The sequence below is a fragment of the Lethenteron reissneri genome, chromosome 46 (genome assembly GCF_015708825.2).
Source record: "Lethenteron reissneri isolate LAM-NWPU_2019-01 chromosome 46, ASM1570882v1, whole genome shotgun sequence".
Taxonomy (NCBI): domain Eukaryota; kingdom Metazoa; phylum Chordata; class Hyperoartia; order Petromyzontiformes; family Petromyzontidae; genus Lethenteron; species Lethenteron reissneri.
Window position 1 is genome coordinate 2,885,373 of NC_083824.1, and position 21,657 is coordinate 2,907,029.

At 45.6% G+C, this 21,657-nt stretch overlaps 1 protein-coding gene across 1 annotated transcript in view; it reads left to right on the plus strand.

Moving 5' to 3' along the window:
* The window catches only part of LOC133354218 (semaphorin-6A-like), a 159,315-nt gene that overhangs the window by 90,524 nt on the left and 47,134 nt on the right, over positions 1-21,657 (plus strand). Inside the window, 6 exon segments of the mRNA XM_061570885.1 lie at positions 192-282; positions 892-1,011; positions 2,217-2,305; positions 11,787-12,004; positions 16,301-16,432; positions 20,569-20,724. Coding sequence (XP_061426869.1) covers positions 192-282; positions 892-1,011; positions 2,217-2,305; positions 11,787-12,004; positions 16,301-16,432; positions 20,569-20,724 — 806 coding nt within the window.

Consider the following 21,657-nt stretch of genomic DNA (forward strand, 5'->3'; position numbering starts at 1 on the left):
ACAGCATTTTGACAGCAGCGGCAGTTATTTTATCAGGTTAGAAGTTCTTATGTGTGTGTGTTTTTTTCTCTCACCGATTTCATTACGATTTTTTAAAATTAGATTTCAACTGTAGAGTTGTCAAAGCTTTTTCTCTCACCTGTGCTACTGCTCCGTTTTCTTCCTCCTTTCTCGTGTTCGCTGATACACAGCTTGACACCTTGGAGGTGGAAGGAGAAGACATCAGTGGCATGGCAAAGTGTCCCTACGATTCACGGCAGAGCAACGTGGCACTCTTTTCTGGTGAGCACCTCTCGCTTCTTCCCCCTCCTGACGGATCGTCACGCGCGTGGTCGTGGTGAACGTCAGCACCCGACATTTGCGCACGCCTCGTCAAACTGCTCCCCGTAATGTTTACGCTTCTGATATATTCGCCGTGTTCCGGTGGCTGTCGTCTGGCGCATTAAGTTTTTGCAAGCACTCTCGACTGAATAGGCTGCCTTCTGCGAAGCGACCCGGGTTGCGACGCAGGCCCGTGCGTTCTTAGTGAACGGCGCGGGTCCGTGTTTCTTGTCGGTAGAGTTACGACGTGGTTTTATTTGACAATACAGATGCTGCCACGTTCGCGCACGGTGGCGGGGGACGACGCGGTCATGTAATCTGGTTTCCCGCTCAATGATGTAATGCAATTTCCCATAAAGCACTGAATCCCGCGCACGCGCTCCGCGCTGACAGATGTTGCGTTCATCGTATTAATTTGTGCGTCACAGGCAAAGCGACCACATAATGCATTGAGCAATTAACCGCAAAGTGGTATAGCGCTGACATCTGTGACCCTGTGGCTGTGGCAGGTGTGCGCGTGTTATTGACTCGAGTGCGTACGCGTGTTTTTTTCATTTTTTTATTCCCCAGATGGAATGATGTATTCTGGAACGGTCACGGACTTTCTGGCGATAGATGCAGTCGTGTACAGAAGTATGGGTGGGGGTCCTACACTGAGAACTATCAAGCACGACTCAAAGTGGCTCAAAGGTGCAATTGTTTTGTCCCCACCCATTGTCACCGTTAAGCTCCCCCTTGTTCCCTCTAAACCCCTGCCTAGCACTCACTCCCTGCTCCTCATCATTTACCACATAAATGAGCTACAGACATCCTGCAGCGGTAGGGATATTAACATGCTCTGCTTCTGAAAAGGTCAGGTTGAAATTGAAACGAGATGAATTAAAAGTAACGCGGAGACCAATTTATGCCTCGTGGTGGAGCAGATATGAGTGGCTGCACGTTAGCTGTAAAACCTGTCATCTTACAGACATATTATTGAGCGGTACATGAGTTGCATGAGACAAGCAGGTAGTGAGCCACCGTCATTGCATTTATTAATCCAATGTGCTGCTGCTCTCTTAAGACGTGCATACAGTGCCTCATGAGGACGTACTATATAGAATCTGATCATGTGAGGCAGGTGCTATGTGTCCCCCTCCCACTTTTGTCTTATGCTTTCTCAGGTCGCCGGGGTTCATAGTGCAGCGCGCTAACCACTCCGCCACCACTCCTCACATACGCGCGCACCGCCACAATGCACTGTAGGGCAGGCCAACACGCCCCCGTGAAGCAAACCTTTGATTATGCACGCAATGCAGTGTGAGACGGCACCCACATGTAATCGTTTGGCAGGCCCAGCGCACAGCAGCGCCGGCAACAGTAAATCGCAACATCTCAACCAGTCACGCTTGCGTTTCAAACACTAACAACTCGTGCGTGTGTATGCGGGGATCGGTGGCGCAGAGGTGGGCACACGTGCTGCAAACCTGGAAACCCGAGTTCGATTCTGGCTCACGGCCAACACCAATCACGATTATCTAAACTGGACCTGGGCTTCTCCTAGGTCGACTCAGCCTTAAATGAGTACCTAGTGCGGTGTATAAACATCGCCACTCAGGAGACAAAGGCAGCCGGGCATTGTGCTGGCCACTCACCCCCTCGTGTGCCGTGCAAGCCTTAACGGTGCTTGCTATAGCAGCACTTTCTCCAAAAAGTCTGTAAGGCAATGCCGTGGGGGGGGTGTCTTTGTATGTTGAACTTCTTTCGCACCATACGAAGCCAACCGTGCTAATTTGGAGGTGCCATGCATGCGTATGTAATTGCCCCCCTGTTCAATAATGTTTGTACGTCCCCCCCCCCACCCCCTTCTCACACACGGGCTCCACGTCCCCTCACTTTGTGCGGGCACAATGCAGAGCCCCATTTTGTTCACGCTGTGGAGTACGGGGAGCACGTCTACTTTTTCTTCCGTGAGATCGCCGTGGAGTACAGCGTCTTCGGCAAGGTAAAGCAGCAGCAGCAGCAGCAGCCCTCTCGCTCAGCCCAGCCACACGCACGGCACGGTCCTGCCGCCACGTGACACAGCTCGTTTGTGTCTGCGTGCAAATAAAACACAAAAAAATCATCCTTTGAAAGAGTCAATAGTGAGGGCTTTTTTTGTACCTTGTATGGAGTGCATGTGGCTAACATAGCAGGCAATGTCCTCACGATAGCAATAACTCCAAGGCAAAACTTTGGTGAAAGTGCGCGACAGCTATCGTGTCGTAGAAAAGTAAACTGAAAGCTAGTCCACGTGGAATCTCAGTGGCTCTTTTGAGAACCAAATGAAACATAGCAATCGGCCTGTGCCCCTGGTGGGAAGGCTTTGTCCCCAGCGCTGTTAAAATTACCTTGAGCCCAGTTTGCTTTCTTACCGTCTGCGTTCTCGCACAGTGACACGTACAAGTGTGATGGATGCGTTTGTTTGCATGCCAGCGCCCAAGTGTCTACAGAGGGGCGATCTTGCGTGTGTGCGTCTTCTCGTTGAAGATTACCCAGGGCGTGGTTAATGCATCTCTCACGGGCTTGAGTGTTGCAACGAACCGGGCCTGTGCTTTAGTGAACACGCACACGCTGTGTTGCGCTCAGCCATGGAGCTGCCCATTTGTGCCAAACTTGCCACCTACCAGAGAATCCACAGGATGCCTGCACATTTGCAATGAACAACTTGCACGTGTCAGTTCTCTCCTCCGTGTTGCTCTGTCCTCCGCTGCTCTCTACATCTGTATGTACGTCCTTGTTGAACTTCTTCTAGCATCTCCATTCTCCTCCTTCCTCTCGGCATTTCCCCCCGATAACATTCCCTCGATGATCTCCTTCAGCTAGCCATTCCCTCTCACTACTACACGGCCCAATACAGATTTTCTTCCTCTTTCTGATCAATCAAATTAATCTAACCGTTACAGTTAATAGTTATATGCGCATGATACGTGCTTGCCTTGGAAGAGTTAAAATTGGACGTTCCCTGTTGACATAGGTGCTTGACTAAGGTGAGGGTGTTTGAAGTGAAGGGTTATTCATCGTCATTGCAACAAACTGTATTTAACATTTATTTTGTTTGCACTTTATTATAAAGGTTCTGCAATGTAAATGAGGCAGCGATCAGATTCTGTGTCAGTCTAATGCATTTGAGGAAGAGGACATTACTCAACATCTACAACCTATTGGAAAATGGTTTTGGACATTTCTTAAAAACTACCTCGAAGCCACCGTTCACATTATTAGATTTCATTTGGGGGTCCTCGGAGTGCAGTTTGCTGTGCCATTGCTGCTGCATTCACAGCAATCGCGCGAATAGCGGGCACCAAGCCACTCCCCGCATAATTCATTTCACGTGAACCCATTCGAGGCTAACGTCAGCCAGGTCCCCGTGTAACCAGACCTTGAGCTTGAACGCCGGCCCAAGACGTGTTTCATGATTACGCAGAGAAGAGTGTAAACAGACCAAAGATGTGGGCAGGGAAACCGCAAAGATGTGGTAAGCGGAGCAACATTGGTGTTAGCTGCACAGCCGTTCCCATTTTGCGTTGATGCTGATGGAAATGCGTGCCAGAGCGATGCCCACGTGCTCCCAACCATGCCAACGTGCGAACACTTTACCTTTCGCTCCCCGCTGACTCACTCTTGACGTCATGGGAGGTTAAAAAAAAAGAATTATGAAAATAAATCTTATGGACAGACTTGACTCCCCGCTGTGCTCGTTATTACCGCAGCAGTTGAAAGTGCTAATGAGCCCAAGTATGGAAAGAGGAGGTGGGATGTTGTAGAAAATGAACAACGTTTGAGACAGCATGGGCACACAGGTCCACACGGAGCTTGCAAACAACGTGTTTCCTAGAAGAGAGATTGCAGAGTGAGAAGTTACTTGCATGTCTTTTGTTTTTTGTCTCTTTCATCTCTTTAAATGTTTGGCAGCCGAGTGCGCTGTGAAGAATATTTCATCTCTCGACAATTGGCTTTATATTGATTTCTTAGAGAGTGGAGTTGCGACAATCTGTATATTACCTGGCATCCTTCAATGCGCCATCTCACACGACTACTCCACTATGCTCTCTTCAGCTTTTGGCTATGCGCATATCTGCTGAATAAGCCGCACAGAGCAGTGCCTGTTTCAAGTTTCAATTTTTATTTCGTTTAGCCGGGCCAGATCTTCAAGACACCAGGAGAGTAGATAGAATTAGTGACACAGGTCACCAAAATGACAACACCAATAGCTTAAAAAAGTACAACAATAAAGAAAATAGGAAAGAAACGCACACGAAAATAGCTGATGTTAGTGCAAACCAATTTTTATGACTGTTTAGTTCAGTTATTCATAACCAGGCTGAAACCATAAAGACCAAATACCCACAATGACAAGCTCTTACCTTTTGAGGGCATAAGATTATAATCTAGGGCTTGGCATGTCTGGTTCAGTATATATATTTTTTATCTTGGGTAGCACTGCCATAGGCTCCTCAAATCACTCAACCAACGATTTTTTTTTACAGAATTGATTTCGCCTAACTCAATCAGACTTAGAGCAAAATAATTTTCTCTATTTTCTGATGTGATGGGATTCAGTGGGTAAAAATAATCCATCCAGGCGAGAGTACAGTACTCACATTTGAACAGTATTTCCTTTCCACTAACACTCTGCTTTATTTTTAAGTGACATTAAATATTGCTTTTGATAGTCCTGTAGGGCACAGCAACAGCGTATTGGACATTTTAAGTGGTGGGTGAGAAACTGCTCATTGTGGTGTAGCAGTTTTGCCCATGAGAGCATTGCACATTGGCCTAATCTTGTAAAACAAAACATTGGATTTCTTGTCGCGTTTGTATTTAGGGAGTACGGAAGTCGTAACCTCACCAGCCTTTTATTTAACAAGTGACACGTGTTTTCTACAGTGACGGGATCTTGTAGTCATCATCAGTATAATCATTTCCCCACCGTCCAAAAAGGCTTAAGTATGCACAGAACCCATCAGAGGTGAGGAGGGGTGGGAAAGAGGGTGGATGATAGTTTTCAGCTCCATTTACAAAGACATCCATCTGCAGAAATCCATGCGAATTAGCAGGTGGGAGGAAGGTAAAATGAAAGTGACGATTATTGAGAGTCAGATTTGTTTTTCTTGCTCGCAACACACATTGTGGATGTGTGCGTATATTCCTCTCCTGAAGTCCCCTTTGAAGGGTGGCTGTGACGTGGCGCAGTAGCCACCCAAAAAGAAAAAGTAATAGTGTTGTGCTTGAAATGGAGTACGGAAGAGTGTATGTCTATACTCTGTGGTTCTTTCGGTTAAGTCACGTAGGTAGAAAAATAAAATAAAATGAAAAATGATATAATTTCCACATATATAAAAGGCAAAGTTGTGAATATGTGTGTCTGTTCAAAATGCGAACTTCCCGACATGCAACAAACTGGAAATTTGCCATGTGGGTACTTTCCAGACTGTACACCATGCAAACATTACAAAAATACACTTTTGTGTTTTTTGGGGGGTGGGCGGGGGGCGCCAATTAATGCATATATTTTTTGCACAGCAAGTGAGCTGTGACGTCACATCTGTCACGTGACCCGCGCATGTGGAAACTTGACGCATTGTAGTGTAGTGGTTAGCGCGCTGCGCTACGAACCCGGCGACCCGAGTTCGATTCCCGCTCACGGCCACCACCGCTGACGATTATTTAAAACCGGTCCTGGGCCTCCCCTAGGTCCTTAGGTCCACTCAGCCTCAAACAATTAACTGGTGTGGTGTGTGAACATTGCCACTGGAGAGATAAAGGCGGCCGGGCGTGGTGAATTAAGTCCCGGGCGAAGCAAGGGTAGTAAAGCTCGTATAATATATCTCAAAATAATATGTTATTTTATTTTTCTACCTACGTGACTTTACCGAAAGAACCAAAAGTATGGATTCCTGCATTCACGAAAGCTTCAAATCAAGATTGTGTGTCTATACTCAGGGGAACTTGCCCTCTCTGCAAAAGCTGCACTACTCTGCAGCTTTTGATATCGTCATGCAGACGTGTTTGTTTACTTGCCCTCAAAACACCTCGTTTATTAGCTCTTTTTCTCAGTCAAGAAAATGTATGCGTATGTTCGACATTAGCATTGTAACATCCCTTTGTTTGATGTTGCAATGTTAAGCTTGCAGGGGAATAGAATGCAAACATTATTTCTGTGCTGGGCGATTGCTATGATTACAATAAATGTCCGGTTACAGATTTAATTAAAGCCTGGCGCATATTTTACTTTCAAGAAAGATCAAATTAAACGCAGAGCGAGTTTGAAAATATGTGCAGCTTATTCAAAATCGTTTCTTCTCTCCCATTTGTCTTGGGACAGGTTTAATACCTAGGCCTCCAAATTCTCCACAGCTCTTAAGTGTAGAGAAGGGGCTGCAAGATGTAGCAATGGTTTCTTACGTGCCGTGCATTGGGGTAAGCTGCAGGAACTACACAAAGAAGTTCCCTAATCCAATGACGGTGACATTTGTTTTTTTTTTTTCATCTGGAAATGACGGAATTGAGAAGGTGAAAACGTTTGCAGGCCTAAAACTTTCCGTGTAACAGCACCAAGTTTATAAATATAAATGTAATTGCGCAGCGAGACGTAACTTCAATAAAATGCTTATTTTTTTCTTTCTTCTCCCCTTCCCAATGGGTATTCAATATGGTAATTGTAAACAAAGTGAATACACAAGCCCGTCGTTGAATTTGCACTATCCCTACGCTCAAAGGAACACACCGTGCGTATGTAATTTAGGAAGTGTTTCATTAGCTCTGTACGGTCCAGATTTCTCTGAGCAATAACTCACATTGGTCTGACCAAGCTCCATAAATAACCTGCTTGCACGATACTGGCCATCTGCTTAACCCAAATCCTATTAACTTTACTTGCTGCAATCTCAAAAGAACACTCCATTATTTAGGTATGTGGTTTTGGAGTCTTTTTTTTGGGATCAATAATTGCTCTGGTTTTTTTACAAGAACGGTTACTTTTAAATGTGGCCACTTTGTTGTTCACATTACCCCAGCCTGACAACATAAGGCCTCCAGCTGTAGGCCATAAATGCTCTTCAGGCGCAACTTACCCTTACAGCAGCACTTTCCACACCCATCTGGAAAAAAAATCAAACCCTGCCTCTTAAGGAGGTCCAGAAATGTCCACCCACCTCCCAGGCTTGACGCTAATCTCTTAAAGCAAAACCTGCCACCAGCCGCGAGGAAGTTTAAAATGCAGTGCTTGCGGCACAGCCCTGGCGTGATGAACGGCTTGCGATGCGGCCAATGAGCGGGGGTGGGGGGGGGGGGGTGGTGGGGGTGTGGGGGTGGTATCGACCGCATGTAATTTTTATACAATTTTAGATCGTGCCAAAATAATCGCGGAGGGTTTTGCGGGACTCTGCACTGGATTACGCCACGGAAAGCCAGCCATACTTGCGTGAGGATTTTTTTTTGGAGCAAAAAGTCTTTACGCATCACGTCGGTACAACAGGCTATTTTGTGAATATACTCGTTCGAGACAGCATAAGCACCTTACTGGTAACAAGTGCAAAGTCAACTAGTTGCGGAGCTGCTGTTTAACAAATGTAAAAAAGTGCCTCTCCCCTGATCTTCCTTCCATCTCCGACACCGTGCGCTGTTAATGAAAGAGGCCAGTGGTTAGTAATCGCCTCTTCGCACACAGTGTAACCAACAGTGTTGCTCTTCTGCCATTCTGTGGGGATGGTAAACAAAAGCTGAACTGAATCAGACCAAATGATTGAGCCTGCAACTTCTGCTTTGGTAGAATAGAGCAGAGAATGGAGAAGGCTCTGCGAGAAGGGGTTAACGCTGTGCGTAAAAAAACATTCCTTTGTTTCCTGGTCATTGAACAAACGTTCTCAGGGAGTAGGATGAGATTGCGGCGTCTCAAGCCAACTGGATTAGCATTCTGTAATAGAGTTCACTCGGTTTACTTCAATCTCGCCGCCTTTGTTTGACTTCTGAACCTGGGATGGCGAGAGTAGTGCGAACGGAATATCAACGAGCAAAGGCGAAGCGTGCGACGTTTCACGAGGGCGCCTTCCCCTTAGCGGTGATTTCATCCTCGCAGCTCCTGAGTCCAGGCTTAGATTGGGAAGCCCCCCTGCTGGTGCGCTGTGCCGCCCGCCGCCGCGCACATTGCGCTGGCGATATCACCCTGCAACCCCAACCCGCCCGCCCACCCACCCACCCGGCCCGTGGGCCAGCATGAGCGTCGCCAGCGGCGGTGCGACACGGAGTGATGCACCTCCCGTGCCTCTTTAAACACAACTTGCTCGCGTGCACAAGTGTATCGCTGAGATCTACAGCCTGGACACGGCAGGATGAACCACCAAAGACGGATAAGCCCCCAGACCCTGGCGGATCCTTAAGCCTGTCTCACATTGCGTTGCGCATTGGCACGAGCGCGTGCCCGCGTATGTGCGCGTGCGCTCATTTTAAGAACAACTCAAGTGCCCCTTTGACCAGTTTCGGCCTGCAGGGGCGGTGGAGAGGAGACGGGCTTTTATCGCAAGGTCCAGACTGCGAGAGATGCAGATTGCAAACACAATTTCCTATTCGGGCCCAATCCAATTACCACCATCTGCGCAGGAATCCATCCCACCCTACCCGCCCGCTCTGCCGCATTTAAATTCAGCAGCCAACGGTAATGGAGGTAATAAATAGAAACAAGCCGAATTAAATTCCCGTTTTTGTCGAGCCAGGCACCTGAGCCTGAGTCTGTCAAAGCGTGGCGTGCGCCCAGGGAATGACAGAATCGCTTAACCTTTCCCAATGCTAATGGAAGAGACCTGGCAGTTCTCCATCTGCATGGCTGCACAGCCAACCAGTGAACGGAGCGCAGATGTGGCAGTTGTTCACACTAAAAGCTGCCCATTTAATTCTGTTTGTAAACACGATGCACAAAGCCAAGATATATATGCGGCCTGATTATTAATTTAATTTCTCATTCTCATTTAATCTTTTTTACGTGCACTTTTATTTTCCCTACCCCTCTACAAACATCATTTTCAATATCTTCAAGGGCCATGTCATTACTGATTGAGACATCAACCCTGCATTTTTTTTTCTTCTCCTCTCGACTTGAAGCGATGATGCCATTCTAATTGCCGGCATAATGGCGAAGGAGACTAAAGCTGCGTGAGAGAGGAGATGGAGGGGAAACTCATTAAATTAAAAAAATTAAAATGTAACCAGCTGCATTTTATTAGCATTTTAATAGGGCCCAAATACCCAGGCAGCTGAATACTTGGGCCACGCGAGCGCGACACTCTCCACGTCCTTACATGAAACATTGGCGGGGTCAGCTGTGCCACAGACGGATGGCTGCTCAGCCTCGGCTCCGCTGTGAGCTCCAGTGAGCACGGTGGCGCGACTGGTGCCCTTCCACCAGCACTGCGCTCGGTGGCTGATTGATGCTGTGTGACCTGGTCCCCAATTGGCGGCTGTGGGTGCCCCCGTGTAGTAATTTTCAAGTTTGTCATAGCCGCTAAATCTGGGTTACCGGGCCTACCGACCCCCGGGTGCCTGCCTTTCATGTTTTGCCGCTCTATCACTCGCATGTCATGGAGCGGGGGGGATGGTGGTTCATTACTGGGTTGTGTTGAAGCGGCTTGCTCTGGTCGAGGCTGAATGGATGAAGCGTCATTGTCATTGTACGCTGTATTTATCCAGCCCCCTCCGTTTGTCTGGAGGGTTTCGAGTTGTTGGCTCTTTGAGTTGATGTAGGTCGGCCTTGACCTTGTAAAGTATTGTGACGTTTTCATGACACACAAAGGGCCAATAATCACAGGGGTGTGTGCGAGCGCATAGAGCCGCGAGCTCGTGGGGTGGAGGGTGGTGACTGAGCTGTCTTTATCAGTCGCATTATTGTGGCAGGGGCATAAACTGTTTTGAAAGCTGAAAAAAAAAATAACCAGGCTCTTCCTCCATTTCTGCAGGACTCGAGTTAACAATTTTTATTGTTCAGCATTTTTTCTAACCCAACGCATAATTTCTAATGGTACTTTAATGGAGCCAGTTATTCATGTGTAGGAAAATCTACCCAATATTGGCTTTTTCGTGTTCGTGTGGCATTTAATATTCTGTGCAAAAAAGGCAATTGTTGAAAACTGATAAAAAAAGTTTTTTGCCTCTCAAGTCTTAATTCTATAGTTTAACATTAAGAAGTGTAATTTTTGACATTTTTGAGTGCAGGCTTGGGACAAAATAGTTGGCAAAGACAGCCATTAATAATAAGAGTGATTGCTATCTCTTCCCCCCTGGCTGACCCACGTGGCTGCCTCCCTCCCTCTCTTCAAGTCCACACCTAATACTTAACTCTTTTCCCTCCAGCCTGATCGAGATCATAGATAATCGTTCTTTCATATAGAAGGTTATCCCCCTCCCTTCGTCATCATAGTCCCCGTCATAGTCATGTGGAGTTTCCAACACAACTTCCAAGACCACCACAAATTGTGTCGTGGTCACCTCTCTCGCCTCAAATCTAACACTCGTCGCTTAATTTACATCATCTTGGTTAAGGGTGACGGTTGGTGCAGAGGTCAAAGCAATGAGTCGGCACCGCTGACATCCTGGGTTCAGATCCGCCTGTCTGCTGATACCGGGTTCCCAAGCTTAGTGAGTTGATCGTCTCAGCACCGTCGCCACCCCACCCCCCTCCACCACATTCCATTTGGTTTACATAAAAATGTGGCTAAATTGCAGGCCTTATAATTAAAAAATATCGTTTCGATATGAGTGTAATAAATGTTACATTCATTGACAAGAGTCGATAGGAAGGGCTGCCCCCTAATTTCTGGACCAGAGGTCACTTAGAAGGGATTTCAGAGGTAGCTCTATAATATCATCTTTTCATTGGCAGTTCTCTAACAAAAAGTGTCACGCTGCAATCAGTGGCATGACACTGATTGTAGAATTGGGATAAAATCGGTGGGGAAGATGCAAATCAAAAATTTAATGTCTTGAAATGGAATTTCATTTCGACATTTTGCATTCAGTGTGAGCATTATTATTTATACTTGTTTACCCAGGAAAGCCTCACTGGGTCTCAAGACTTTTTCAGGAGATGCCTGCCAAGCTTTCACATTGGAGGTTGGGGGGAGTGGGAGGGTGATGTTGCTATGCCTCATCACAATTGAGTAATTTGCAGATAAAATTTCAGCATCTGCATATTTGGACAATACTAGTTACACTGCGTGTTTTATTTAGCTGTGGGAGGAAACTGCAGAACCTAGAGGAAACCCATGCAGGGGGAGAACATACATACCCCTCGCAGAAAGGCACTCCAGGTGGGAATTGAACACACTGCGACAACGATAACTTTTTGCGCACATGACTGATGCACATGTGCCTGTATTCCTGTGTCCCCGTGTGCCCGTGTGCCCAGGTGGTGGTGTCGCGCGTGGCTGACGTGTCCCGTGTGCCCGTGTGCCCAGGTGGTGGTGTCGCGCGTGGCGCGCGTGTGCAAGGACGACGCCGGCGGCTCGCAGCGTGTGCTGGACAAGCACTGGACGTCCTTCGTTAAAGCGCGCCTTAATTGCTCCGTCCCCGGCGACACTCACTTCTACTTTAATGAGCTACAGGCCCTGACGGACATTATCACCATCAACGGCAGAGACGTAGTGCTGGGCGTCTTCACCACCCCTGCCAACAGGTACTCTCATTTAATCAGACGGACACAGACCCCTCACCCTCTGCTCGCTTTTTTTGTCCCCTGTGCAAATTTGTTTTCTCATATTTTGACCTTGATGCTGAATTCAGTGCCCTTGGCTCTAACAGGAAGAAAGCTTGTAAAATAATGGGGATTTTTGAGAAAAATTATTTTTAATTGTTTCTGTAAGGGTTTTATCTCATTTCAACGAAGGTTGAACGTGTTAATGTAATGGCCCAGGCTGTTGGAGGAAGGGTACAATAACTCCCGTAAAGATAATCCAATATGAATACAATTTTATGATAAAGTGATTTTGCTATTAGGGACTTACGCTAGAGAAAACCGTCCAAATTGATCAAGCGATTGCCAAACTTAAAAGTATTATCCTAGTCGGCCAAGGCGATAACACCATTATGTGTGATGTCATCTTTCTACATCACGTCATACTGGCGCATGCACTCCCGATTACCGTGTGATGTCATCTTACGATGTCCTACATCATGCGCCGTACGATGTCATCTCAATATTTTGCTTCTGCACCCATCATTATTCGTAAATAATCGTGAGAACAAATGTACGTTGGAAAGTGTTTTAGGACAATCCATGCGGTTGCGTAATTTTTCTTCTTTGTCTTATTATTTTGAATAATGACCTCTGCATAGTCTTGGTAAAACATTTACTTGACCATCTCCTTGAACCCAAAGAAGATTAATGTTCACATTACAGCAGCTGGCTTCGGTGCTTGTTATCTTTTGAGTGTGGATTTTGTAACGGGCTCCTTTAACCTGTTGACCTGCGCACCTTTATTTGTGTTGGTGGCGGACGGAGTGGTGGTGAGAGGGCAGTGGCAGGGACAAAAGAAATGACTCTCTCGTGCTTACAATAGGAAATTGAGGCAGTGTGTGACCCATCCATGGCATTTGTAAAATATTCATTAAAATGTCGCTATTCCGCCTGGGTCTGAGGTTGGTCATACACATGTATAATGAACCCTTGGCTTTTTTAATTGTATTATTTAAAATACCACCTGCACCTTGCTTGTCAAAAGCACCCAGTTTTGCATAGCTGTGTGGTAGTCCCCCAGCGTTCAATGCTCATACCTGAATGATGTTTAGAGGTCAGAACATGGGTGTAATTAATTGGCATTAATCATAACCTGTCCTGTGCATAGGCACAGTAAGGATCAAACATCTAGCAAAGACAATACCTAAATATGTATTCATTATATATTGAGTGTGGTGGAATTTTCATTTTTTTCTCATATCGAATTGTGAAAACAAGTGAAACATAAATTAATTAGGTTCACAAAATCATATAAACAGCACTCAGCCTCTCTGCTGATGCAAAAACAATCAGAATTTCCTGAAGAAGTGCATTGTGGTCCTGTTGTCTTAGATCACCAGCAAGAGTACTACACTGCACATCTTTAGGAACTGCTGATGGTTTTTGCATATGCACAAATGGCTGTGTGAATTTTAGAAGTGTCTTGCGTGTGGTTTGAAACTGAAAGTATTTCGTCCTGCACCGTTTTTCTCATCATTTACAGACATTAATACAAGTAAGAGTTTGAGTGGTTTCGAGTTAGCTGTTGTCGGGCCACATTCTCATGATGAGCAATGCATAAACAGTGGAAGAGTGTCCGACTAACCTTATGCTCCCCAACAAAGAGTGCCTGAAATGTGTTGAGATTTACAAAGGTTGCAATGGCCTTCCACGTTGCCGCCGTGATATATGGAGAATGATGGACAAGACAAATGCGTAGATGTCCTTCACTGTTGATGGAAACGCTTCAGAAGAAATATAATTGTCCATTGCACGCACGCGCGGTTGATCCGAGCCCGCACGCTGTGCCTGGTTGTGGGATTTCACCAGGATTGTTGAGATTTAGTGGAAATGCCTGAGGCTTGGGGTTGGGAAACCAAAACTTGGCGGGCGTACAAAGCAGAAGCAGCGGCGTGTGGTGCAATTTGCAGGAAATTGCGCAACAATAGCGCGAATAGGTACAAAACCCCGTGTTGTTTAGGATGATTGGCGCATGTGGGAAGACACGGTATTTATAATCTCGCACGATGTGGGGGTGGGGTTCACCTGCCGATCTCGCCTTTCCTGGCTTGTTTACGCGTTTGTACGTGGATACAGGTGTCGCCGTTATTTATTTAGTAATTCTAATGTTTTGGGCAGTGTTATCTACGGTTTCAGAAATAAATTGGCATGAATTATTGTAAGGCCTTGCTGAAATGCTTAGAATATATTAAAAGCTGATAACGAGACACATCTGCTTCTTTCACCCTTTGAGCCTCGGCAGTGTGTGATAGCGGTGTTTCACTGGGACGATGCAGCCGCGTGTTCGCTGTCTCCCTGGCCGTGATGCCGAGTTGGCACCGACGGCTATTGCTTTGGCTCCTCAAGAGGCTGTAGGCAAAAATTTCCGTTGCAGCAGATACTGGCACATTGCCCGTGTTTTTACACGAGTTCAATTATGCCCACGCCGATTGCCGGCACGGATTAAACACGTGGTGAAATGGGTTAATTAAGAAATTGCTCACTAGCACCTGAATACAAAGGAAGCACAGAAACGAGCCTGCTTTGTAGGTGCCTGGGGTTTTTTTATCCCCCCCCCCACTGATTATTTGCCAAGACAAATTTAGCACTCATCGAATGCGGTCAGCGGCAACGTAATTGGCACGACAGCTGAAAGTCACCCAGAGAAGCGAGAAGAGGTTTTTGGCCTTCCAACTCGCCAGCTAAGATATGAAGTGAAACGCATGGTTCAGAGGAAAAGCCAGTGCCCAAGACATCGCACCCCATTACAAGGAGCAAGTGGACTGGAAAAGACGAATCACTGGGATGGATGATATCCGATGGTTGGAAGCGCAGTGAGCGAATCGCAGCTGAAAGAGAAAAACATGCTCCAAAAACTACAGAGAATCCTCTAAAAGTCACTACACAAAACCCCAGACAACAACAAGAACGTGCCACAGCAGTCAACTGTTGGGTGGGTAGAGCAGGTTTAATGGTTACGTTCTTGATGAATGACGAATAGATTATTAAATAAGCCCTTTCATGTTTTGACAGTCCTTTAAGTAATAGAAATAAGAACAAGGAGAGGGTGAAGTCGTTTCCTGGGGGCATGTGTTTGTTCTGCCATGCACGACTGAGTTCTTTATCTGGTCGTTAGGAAGTGTTTGCTTTATTTTAGAGGCAACATCTGGCCAGCCGAGGCATTCAGAGCTTCTTCTTCTTCCTTGGCCATGGCGGGGGTCTGGAGCAGAATGTGATGGTGCCCACTTCCCTTCCATTGTTTCAGGAATGGAGAGAAGGGGCCCATCTGCTTGTAACAGTGGTTGGTCGCTCATTTACTCACGGATCTCCAATTTGTGATGTTACTCTTCGCCTCTGCCATTTTCACAAGCCTAGAGTTGCCTTCAGCGCGCTGCCCCTGTTCACGATCCTCTGCCTGCGTTTGTTGATAAGCGTCTTATTCTCCTCAACCTTTGTGATTGATTTCATTAAACATTCTTTCACTCTGCCTGTCTGTGTCTTATTATGTCAAAAAACTATTTCAATGTCCGAGGCTTCCCCTCGCTCTTTCATGCATTGCTCTGTCGTGACCGTGCAGGGCTGTCGGATGTCTTTGTGTTGTCCTCCGTAATACCGAATTGTATTGGGTACTTGTTTGCACGCTGAGCTGCGCTTATATTATGAACTACGCCCACACGCCCTGCGGCGAGGATAGATTTTTATGGATTTTCAATGCCACTCGTCTTGCCACGACCCACCGTCAGGAAAAGGCGCAGGTGGACATTGGTGCAGCTCCATAGATTTGTGTGTAGGTCATGTAATTGCTCAATGGGTATTTCAAAGTTTTACGAAAATGGCACGGTTCTGAAAGTATCACATAGTGCGTGTGTCTGTGTTTGTGTATTGCGTGTACTGTGTGTGTGGGCATGCATGCACGTGTGTGTGATGTGTGTGTGTGATGTATGTGTGTGTGAAATGCGTTGTCTAAATTGCATGTGCTGTGTGTGTTTGTGCGTGCACAAGTACGTGTGATGTATGTGCGTGCATTACGTGCGCATCTGTATTGCATGTTTTCTTTACGGGTGTGTGTGCGTATGTACGTGCGCCTGTATGAATTGCGTGTGTTTGTATTCCATGTGCTCTGTAAGGGTTTGTATGAGCGTGTGTATTGTGTGTTTGTGTATTATTGTCCTGTGTGTATGTGCGTGCATGCATTCAACATGTGTTTTGTGTACGTGTGTGTGCGTGTCTCTCCTTGTTGGGCACACTCGTGACCAGCATCCCAGGCTCTGCCGTGTGTGCGTTCGACATGGAGGAACTGCTCAGCGTCTTCCGCGGCCGGTTTAAGGAGCAGAAAAGTTCCGATTCAGGCTGGACCACAGTGCCCGAAGACAAGCTTCCCAAACCCAGGTCTGCCACGCTTTCCTCGACTCTCGTTCGTTTCACTTTGTGTTTTCCCGCTCCCATGATCAACTTCGTTCGGGAATTAACATATCACCAGACAAGCCGCGGTGTCGGTTGACGCTGGAAATCGGAATCCTCAAATGTAACCGAAACGTCGCTTTGCCATTTTGCTCCACTGACACTGCACCTCGTTAACATCGTAGTCCGAATGGAAGTGTAAGGTCATGGGATAATTGAATATTTGTTCACCATGTTTATAATTTTGCAAGGCGTGTTTTGCAGTATCTCACCCCCGCCCACTTGGGTTATTTGCACTCGCAGCTAGTACACTCATTTCTACTACAACGATCACATGTTGTTGTCAGCTCCATGAGATCACTTTTTCAAAAGCAAAAAGGTCTCGTTGCCAAAGGATGCGTGCGTTGATGGCGTGGATGGCTTGCGTGTGGGAGTGTCGGTGCGTGGGTGCGCACAGCAAGCTGCATTTAATCAAGTGACAGGCGCATGCCGCGTGAGCTTTCAGGAGACAAAAGGCCAAGAGCAGCCAAAGAGCTCGTCCTTTGCTCCGCGGGGGAGCACCCTTTTATTTGCCTTTCACCCGACGACAAGCAGATCCCGTTCGAGTACTACGCTACGTGGCGTGCATGCCTGTTTGATATTTGGGCCCCCCCATTAACAAGAAGTGTGCCTTTTTCAAAGGCATTTTGCGTGCATCTTGCAGCGGCGTGCAAGTGTAACTTAGGCGAATTCACGAAATGCACGATTTGGCAACGTTGATTACGTGTTTTAACCCCCATTGAAGTTGTCATTCGGATGGCGTAATCTGTAATGCCAATGCAAGTGCCTTTGTGCGCGTCCGCATGGGGCGCCTTGGCGGCGAGATGTTAACTACCTCGACTGGTATTCAGGAGGTCGTAGCTTCGATCCCAACCCTTGACGCCTATTGTTTTTTTGGAGTTTGCGGTGTCTCGCTGTGGTCGTGTGGATTTTTCTCTGGGTCCTCTGGTTTTTCCCTCCACATTTAGAAACTTGCGTTTAAAGTACTTGACTGCTATACATTTCCACATGATAAGCCACTTCGTTGAGCTATAATTTGTGGCCAGGTTGCTTCTGAAAAGGAAGCTAATAGCTCAGTGGGCCTTACCTTATAAAAAAATAGTTGAATAGTTTTAAATAGTTTAATGTCTTTCCATTTTTATAGATACCAAAGGGAGTTGTACTGAATATAATCCAAACTCTGTAAGCTGAGTCACTGGAGTTGCACAGCATGTGCTCATATAAAGTCTACTTTTTTTTAGCTATAATCAGAGAGACCCCTAGATGTATTACATCAAATCAAGCAAATTTGATCTTTTGAAACATTCTGTTAATTGGCATATTTTTGGTAAATTAAAAATTCTGTGCCATGTCATTTTATAGAATTTTATGTTTCCATTCACCTTATTCAAAGGCCAGACATTGCTTTAATGTCGCTTTTTTGTGAGCATGATCTCAACAGGTTTGGAAAAGAAAAAGCCAAAAATATTTTACAAATTATAAATTTAGGTTGCAGTAGCATAGAAATTTTATTTTGACAATCACATCTAAATAATATGAGTTAAGTTCCTCCAAAAAAAACGAAAATATCATGATAATAACAGTGATATAAAAGAGAGTCCAGGCATGAAAATATCAGCATGAGTCATGATAAATCCACGATTTTGCCTCCCGGGGGCAGTCGCCAACCCCTCAAAGTCTTGCGATGTGATACAAATAATAATCATTATTAACCCTGGATGTATAAAAAAAACATTGCTCCCTCAAAGTAGGTGCTTGCACGTAGTATGCAGACTTTTGAAGTTAAAAATAATCCTGGGAACATTTTTTATTTGTTTTGAAGAGTTGATTTGGTATTTTGCTCTCCCCCTGTGACGGTCTGCTCCCGCTTGGAACCAGAACCAGTACGCGATGTTCAATGAGAGCGGTTGAATCTTTAATGTGTGCGGACTCATCGCATGGCTGGCTGAATCTTTTCCGAAGGCACCCCTGATGCCGCACCCACCCACCAGGGTTCTGACGGGCCAATGCCGCGCTTGGCTTTAAAATATCTATTTGGGTTGGGATTGAGATTTGAAGATGCTGTGGAATTAATTGTTTAGAGGCTAATGCGTCATCTTCATTGCTTCGCACACTGGCGTGACCCAGATGTCTGCTTTGACTAACCCAGGGAGATGGGGAGGAATGCATGGATAAAAAAATACTGAATAATTCAAAGCATGATTATCAACATGAGTATAAACAAGAATATTTGGGCAGATAACCGTAGTCAGAACCAGTGTACGAGTGATGGGAGTGACACATATTTTGGCGGGACATATCTATGAGCCAGTGTCAACAGAACAGAAGCCTTCATCCGGTAGTATATTGAGAATTAGTTGAATAAGTTAAGTAAAAGTCAGCTTCGTACATTTTTGTACTTTGTAAATTAATTGAAAGTTGAGTGGCTCACAGTAGCCTGTGTGCGTATGTTTATGCGTGGATGTGCCATGTGCCTATTGAGTAAAGCCATGGCTGGCATCTGACTCGCTCCATTATTGGACCATTGCACAGCCTTTAAGTTCCACGCCGCTAGCAGCTTTTTGAAGTGACCATTAACAGCACTATATTGGATTTTATGTATTTGGCAAACCCTCCCTCTTCAGAGATCACTCGCTGCTTGGCCTCTTCCCAATCAAATTCACTCAAATTACTCCCTCGCTAAAACCAGTGTGTGAGCAAATCAACTTTCTGCAAATAAGCTACTTGTGTGTTCCTGACTAAGTTTTATATTTCAAGCTCACAATTTAAAGGGCTGTCTTTTTGATTTTGTTTTATGTGGTGCTTGTTTTTTTGTGATTGAAGTTTCTGCTTGTTCGTCTTACTCAATGTTATTACTAGCATATTGCTGCTTTTTTAAATTAGATAATCATTTATGTTCGCTCTGTCTGGCAAAGGTAAACTATCTCGGTTGGCAGTCACCAAAAATAAAGTTGAAAATAAATAAGTAATCGACTCGCTCACCCGTATTCTGTTTTAGGCGAACTTTGAGCATCTATCATAATAAGGATTTTTTTTTACTTTATGTTCGTATGGTTGCTTTTGTCAGAAGTGGGACGATCGCTTCTGTATACTATTTCAGAGGAGGTGGTTTCCTCTCACAACCTGCCGAATTTATGAATCTACAGTACATTTCAATGAATACGTTCTTAATAAGCTGTTCCAACTTGAACTGCGCAAGGATTCTTCTTGCAGTTGGACTAATGAATTAAGTGAGTGTAGATTCATTAAAAGTGTTGTATTCGCATTTGTGGAAATTAGTAACGTTGAATACCTTGGCCTAATAATCACGTTTAATTAGGTGCGTTTCTCTATTCCCTATGTACAATGAATGTATAGGCCTGTTGAGGCAATTTAAAACTGAACATGCATAGCTAAAATGTTGTTTATAATGAGACGCATTATCATACGTTTTCCCCCTCTTTATTTCTTCGTGTAAAACTCAGAGGAGATTTGTATGTGCCACTGTGTAGTGTGAGAATAATTGTTTAAATATAATTCTGAACACCATCGGCTATTCTCTATCCACTGATGGATGGCCTTCCACACACTGGGTCAATTATTGATTAAATACGAATTTAATAATGGTTTATGTGAATGCAACTCATTGGTTTCACCAAACTGTCTTGTCCTTGCATTATATTTCGAGGCTGTTCATCATTTGCCGGCCTTGTGTGTTAATTCTTTGGGGAAGATGTCATGCCCGAGTCTGCTCACATTAACAATTGCTATGAGAGTGGTGGCCGATAATATTAGTTTCAGTAGATTTTATACGAATTTGCATCATCTTCCAACATCACCTTGTGTATTCAACTTTTTAGATATTGGACTCAATGTCCAATGAGTTTTATATAGCGGAAATGCGAACACGGCTTTTCAGATCATCCTGGGCGCGCACATAAAAAGCATCCTGACTCAAAATCCCCCATCCCTTTCTCGGCACGGATGTTACCATGGTAGCATAATGAAGTCTATTGGAGCCTGGACGTTGAAAAGAAGCTTTGAGTTTTGGTTGATGTTAAAATTCTGTTTGAGGCGCCGTTCAATTTCGCCCACGTTCTTCGCAGACCGGGATGCTGCGCCGGCTCTGATTTTGCCGACGAGTACAAGAGTTCCTCGGACTTCCCCGACGACACCCTGGCCTTTATAAAAACCCACCCGCTGATGGAGGATGCCGTGGGCTCCATCACAGAGCAGCCTTGGTTCATCAGAACCCTCGTCAGGTGAGCCAACTCTCATATGTCAGTCGGCCTGCCCATGTCTTCGGTATCAGGCTACTGTTGCCACCTATCCTGGTCTTTCCCAGGATCATCCTCTGAGATAGTTGAGATAGCTTTCCAGGGAAAGCTATCTCAACCAGGTGAGGCCCACTGAGCTGTATATCTCTTTTTCAGAAGCGACCTGGCCACAAATGATAGCTCAACGAAGTGGCTTACCATGTGGAAATTTACAGCGACCAAAATACTCTAAACGCATGTTTCTAAATGTGGAGGAAAAAACTGGAGAAGCCAGATAAAAATCTACGTGACCATGGGAGAACATGCAAACTCCAAATATACAGCAGGCGTCCGGATCGGGATTGAACCCACGATCTCCTGTATACCAGGCGAGGTCATTAACATCTCGCCACTGTTGCTCCCCTGTAAGTCTTCTCTGCACATTAAGGGCCGTATTCTTAATCACGGCTCGGCTATGGCTTGGCTTCTAACGGGGCTCAGCTGATGCTTGAACCACTCGGTTGCTTTCAAAGATGCATAAGCATCTCGGATATCACTTGGCTCGGTTCATGGACTTCCTGGGCATGATTGGGACCATGCTTAGAGCCAGCACTAGTTAAGTGTGGCTTTTCGACAGCTCTCTTGAGCCAGAACCAAGCCTGAGCCAAGCTGTAACTAAAAATACAGGCCCAAAAGTCCGTCCTAGTTTTTGTAAGCTATGTGATAGTCCGCCACTCAAGACGTTACATTTACAAGTAGTTCTCTATTCTGGTATAGTGAAATCATTCTTATTCCCGTGTTATGTCCTGGTTGTTCCGACATGTCTGAGTACACATGTGGTATGAACGAGTGTCTATAACTGGGACATCGAGTCTAAGCGAGGAGTTATTGTATGCGTGTAACTAGCCCGTGGGCAACATATTACGGTTGTCAGAGACG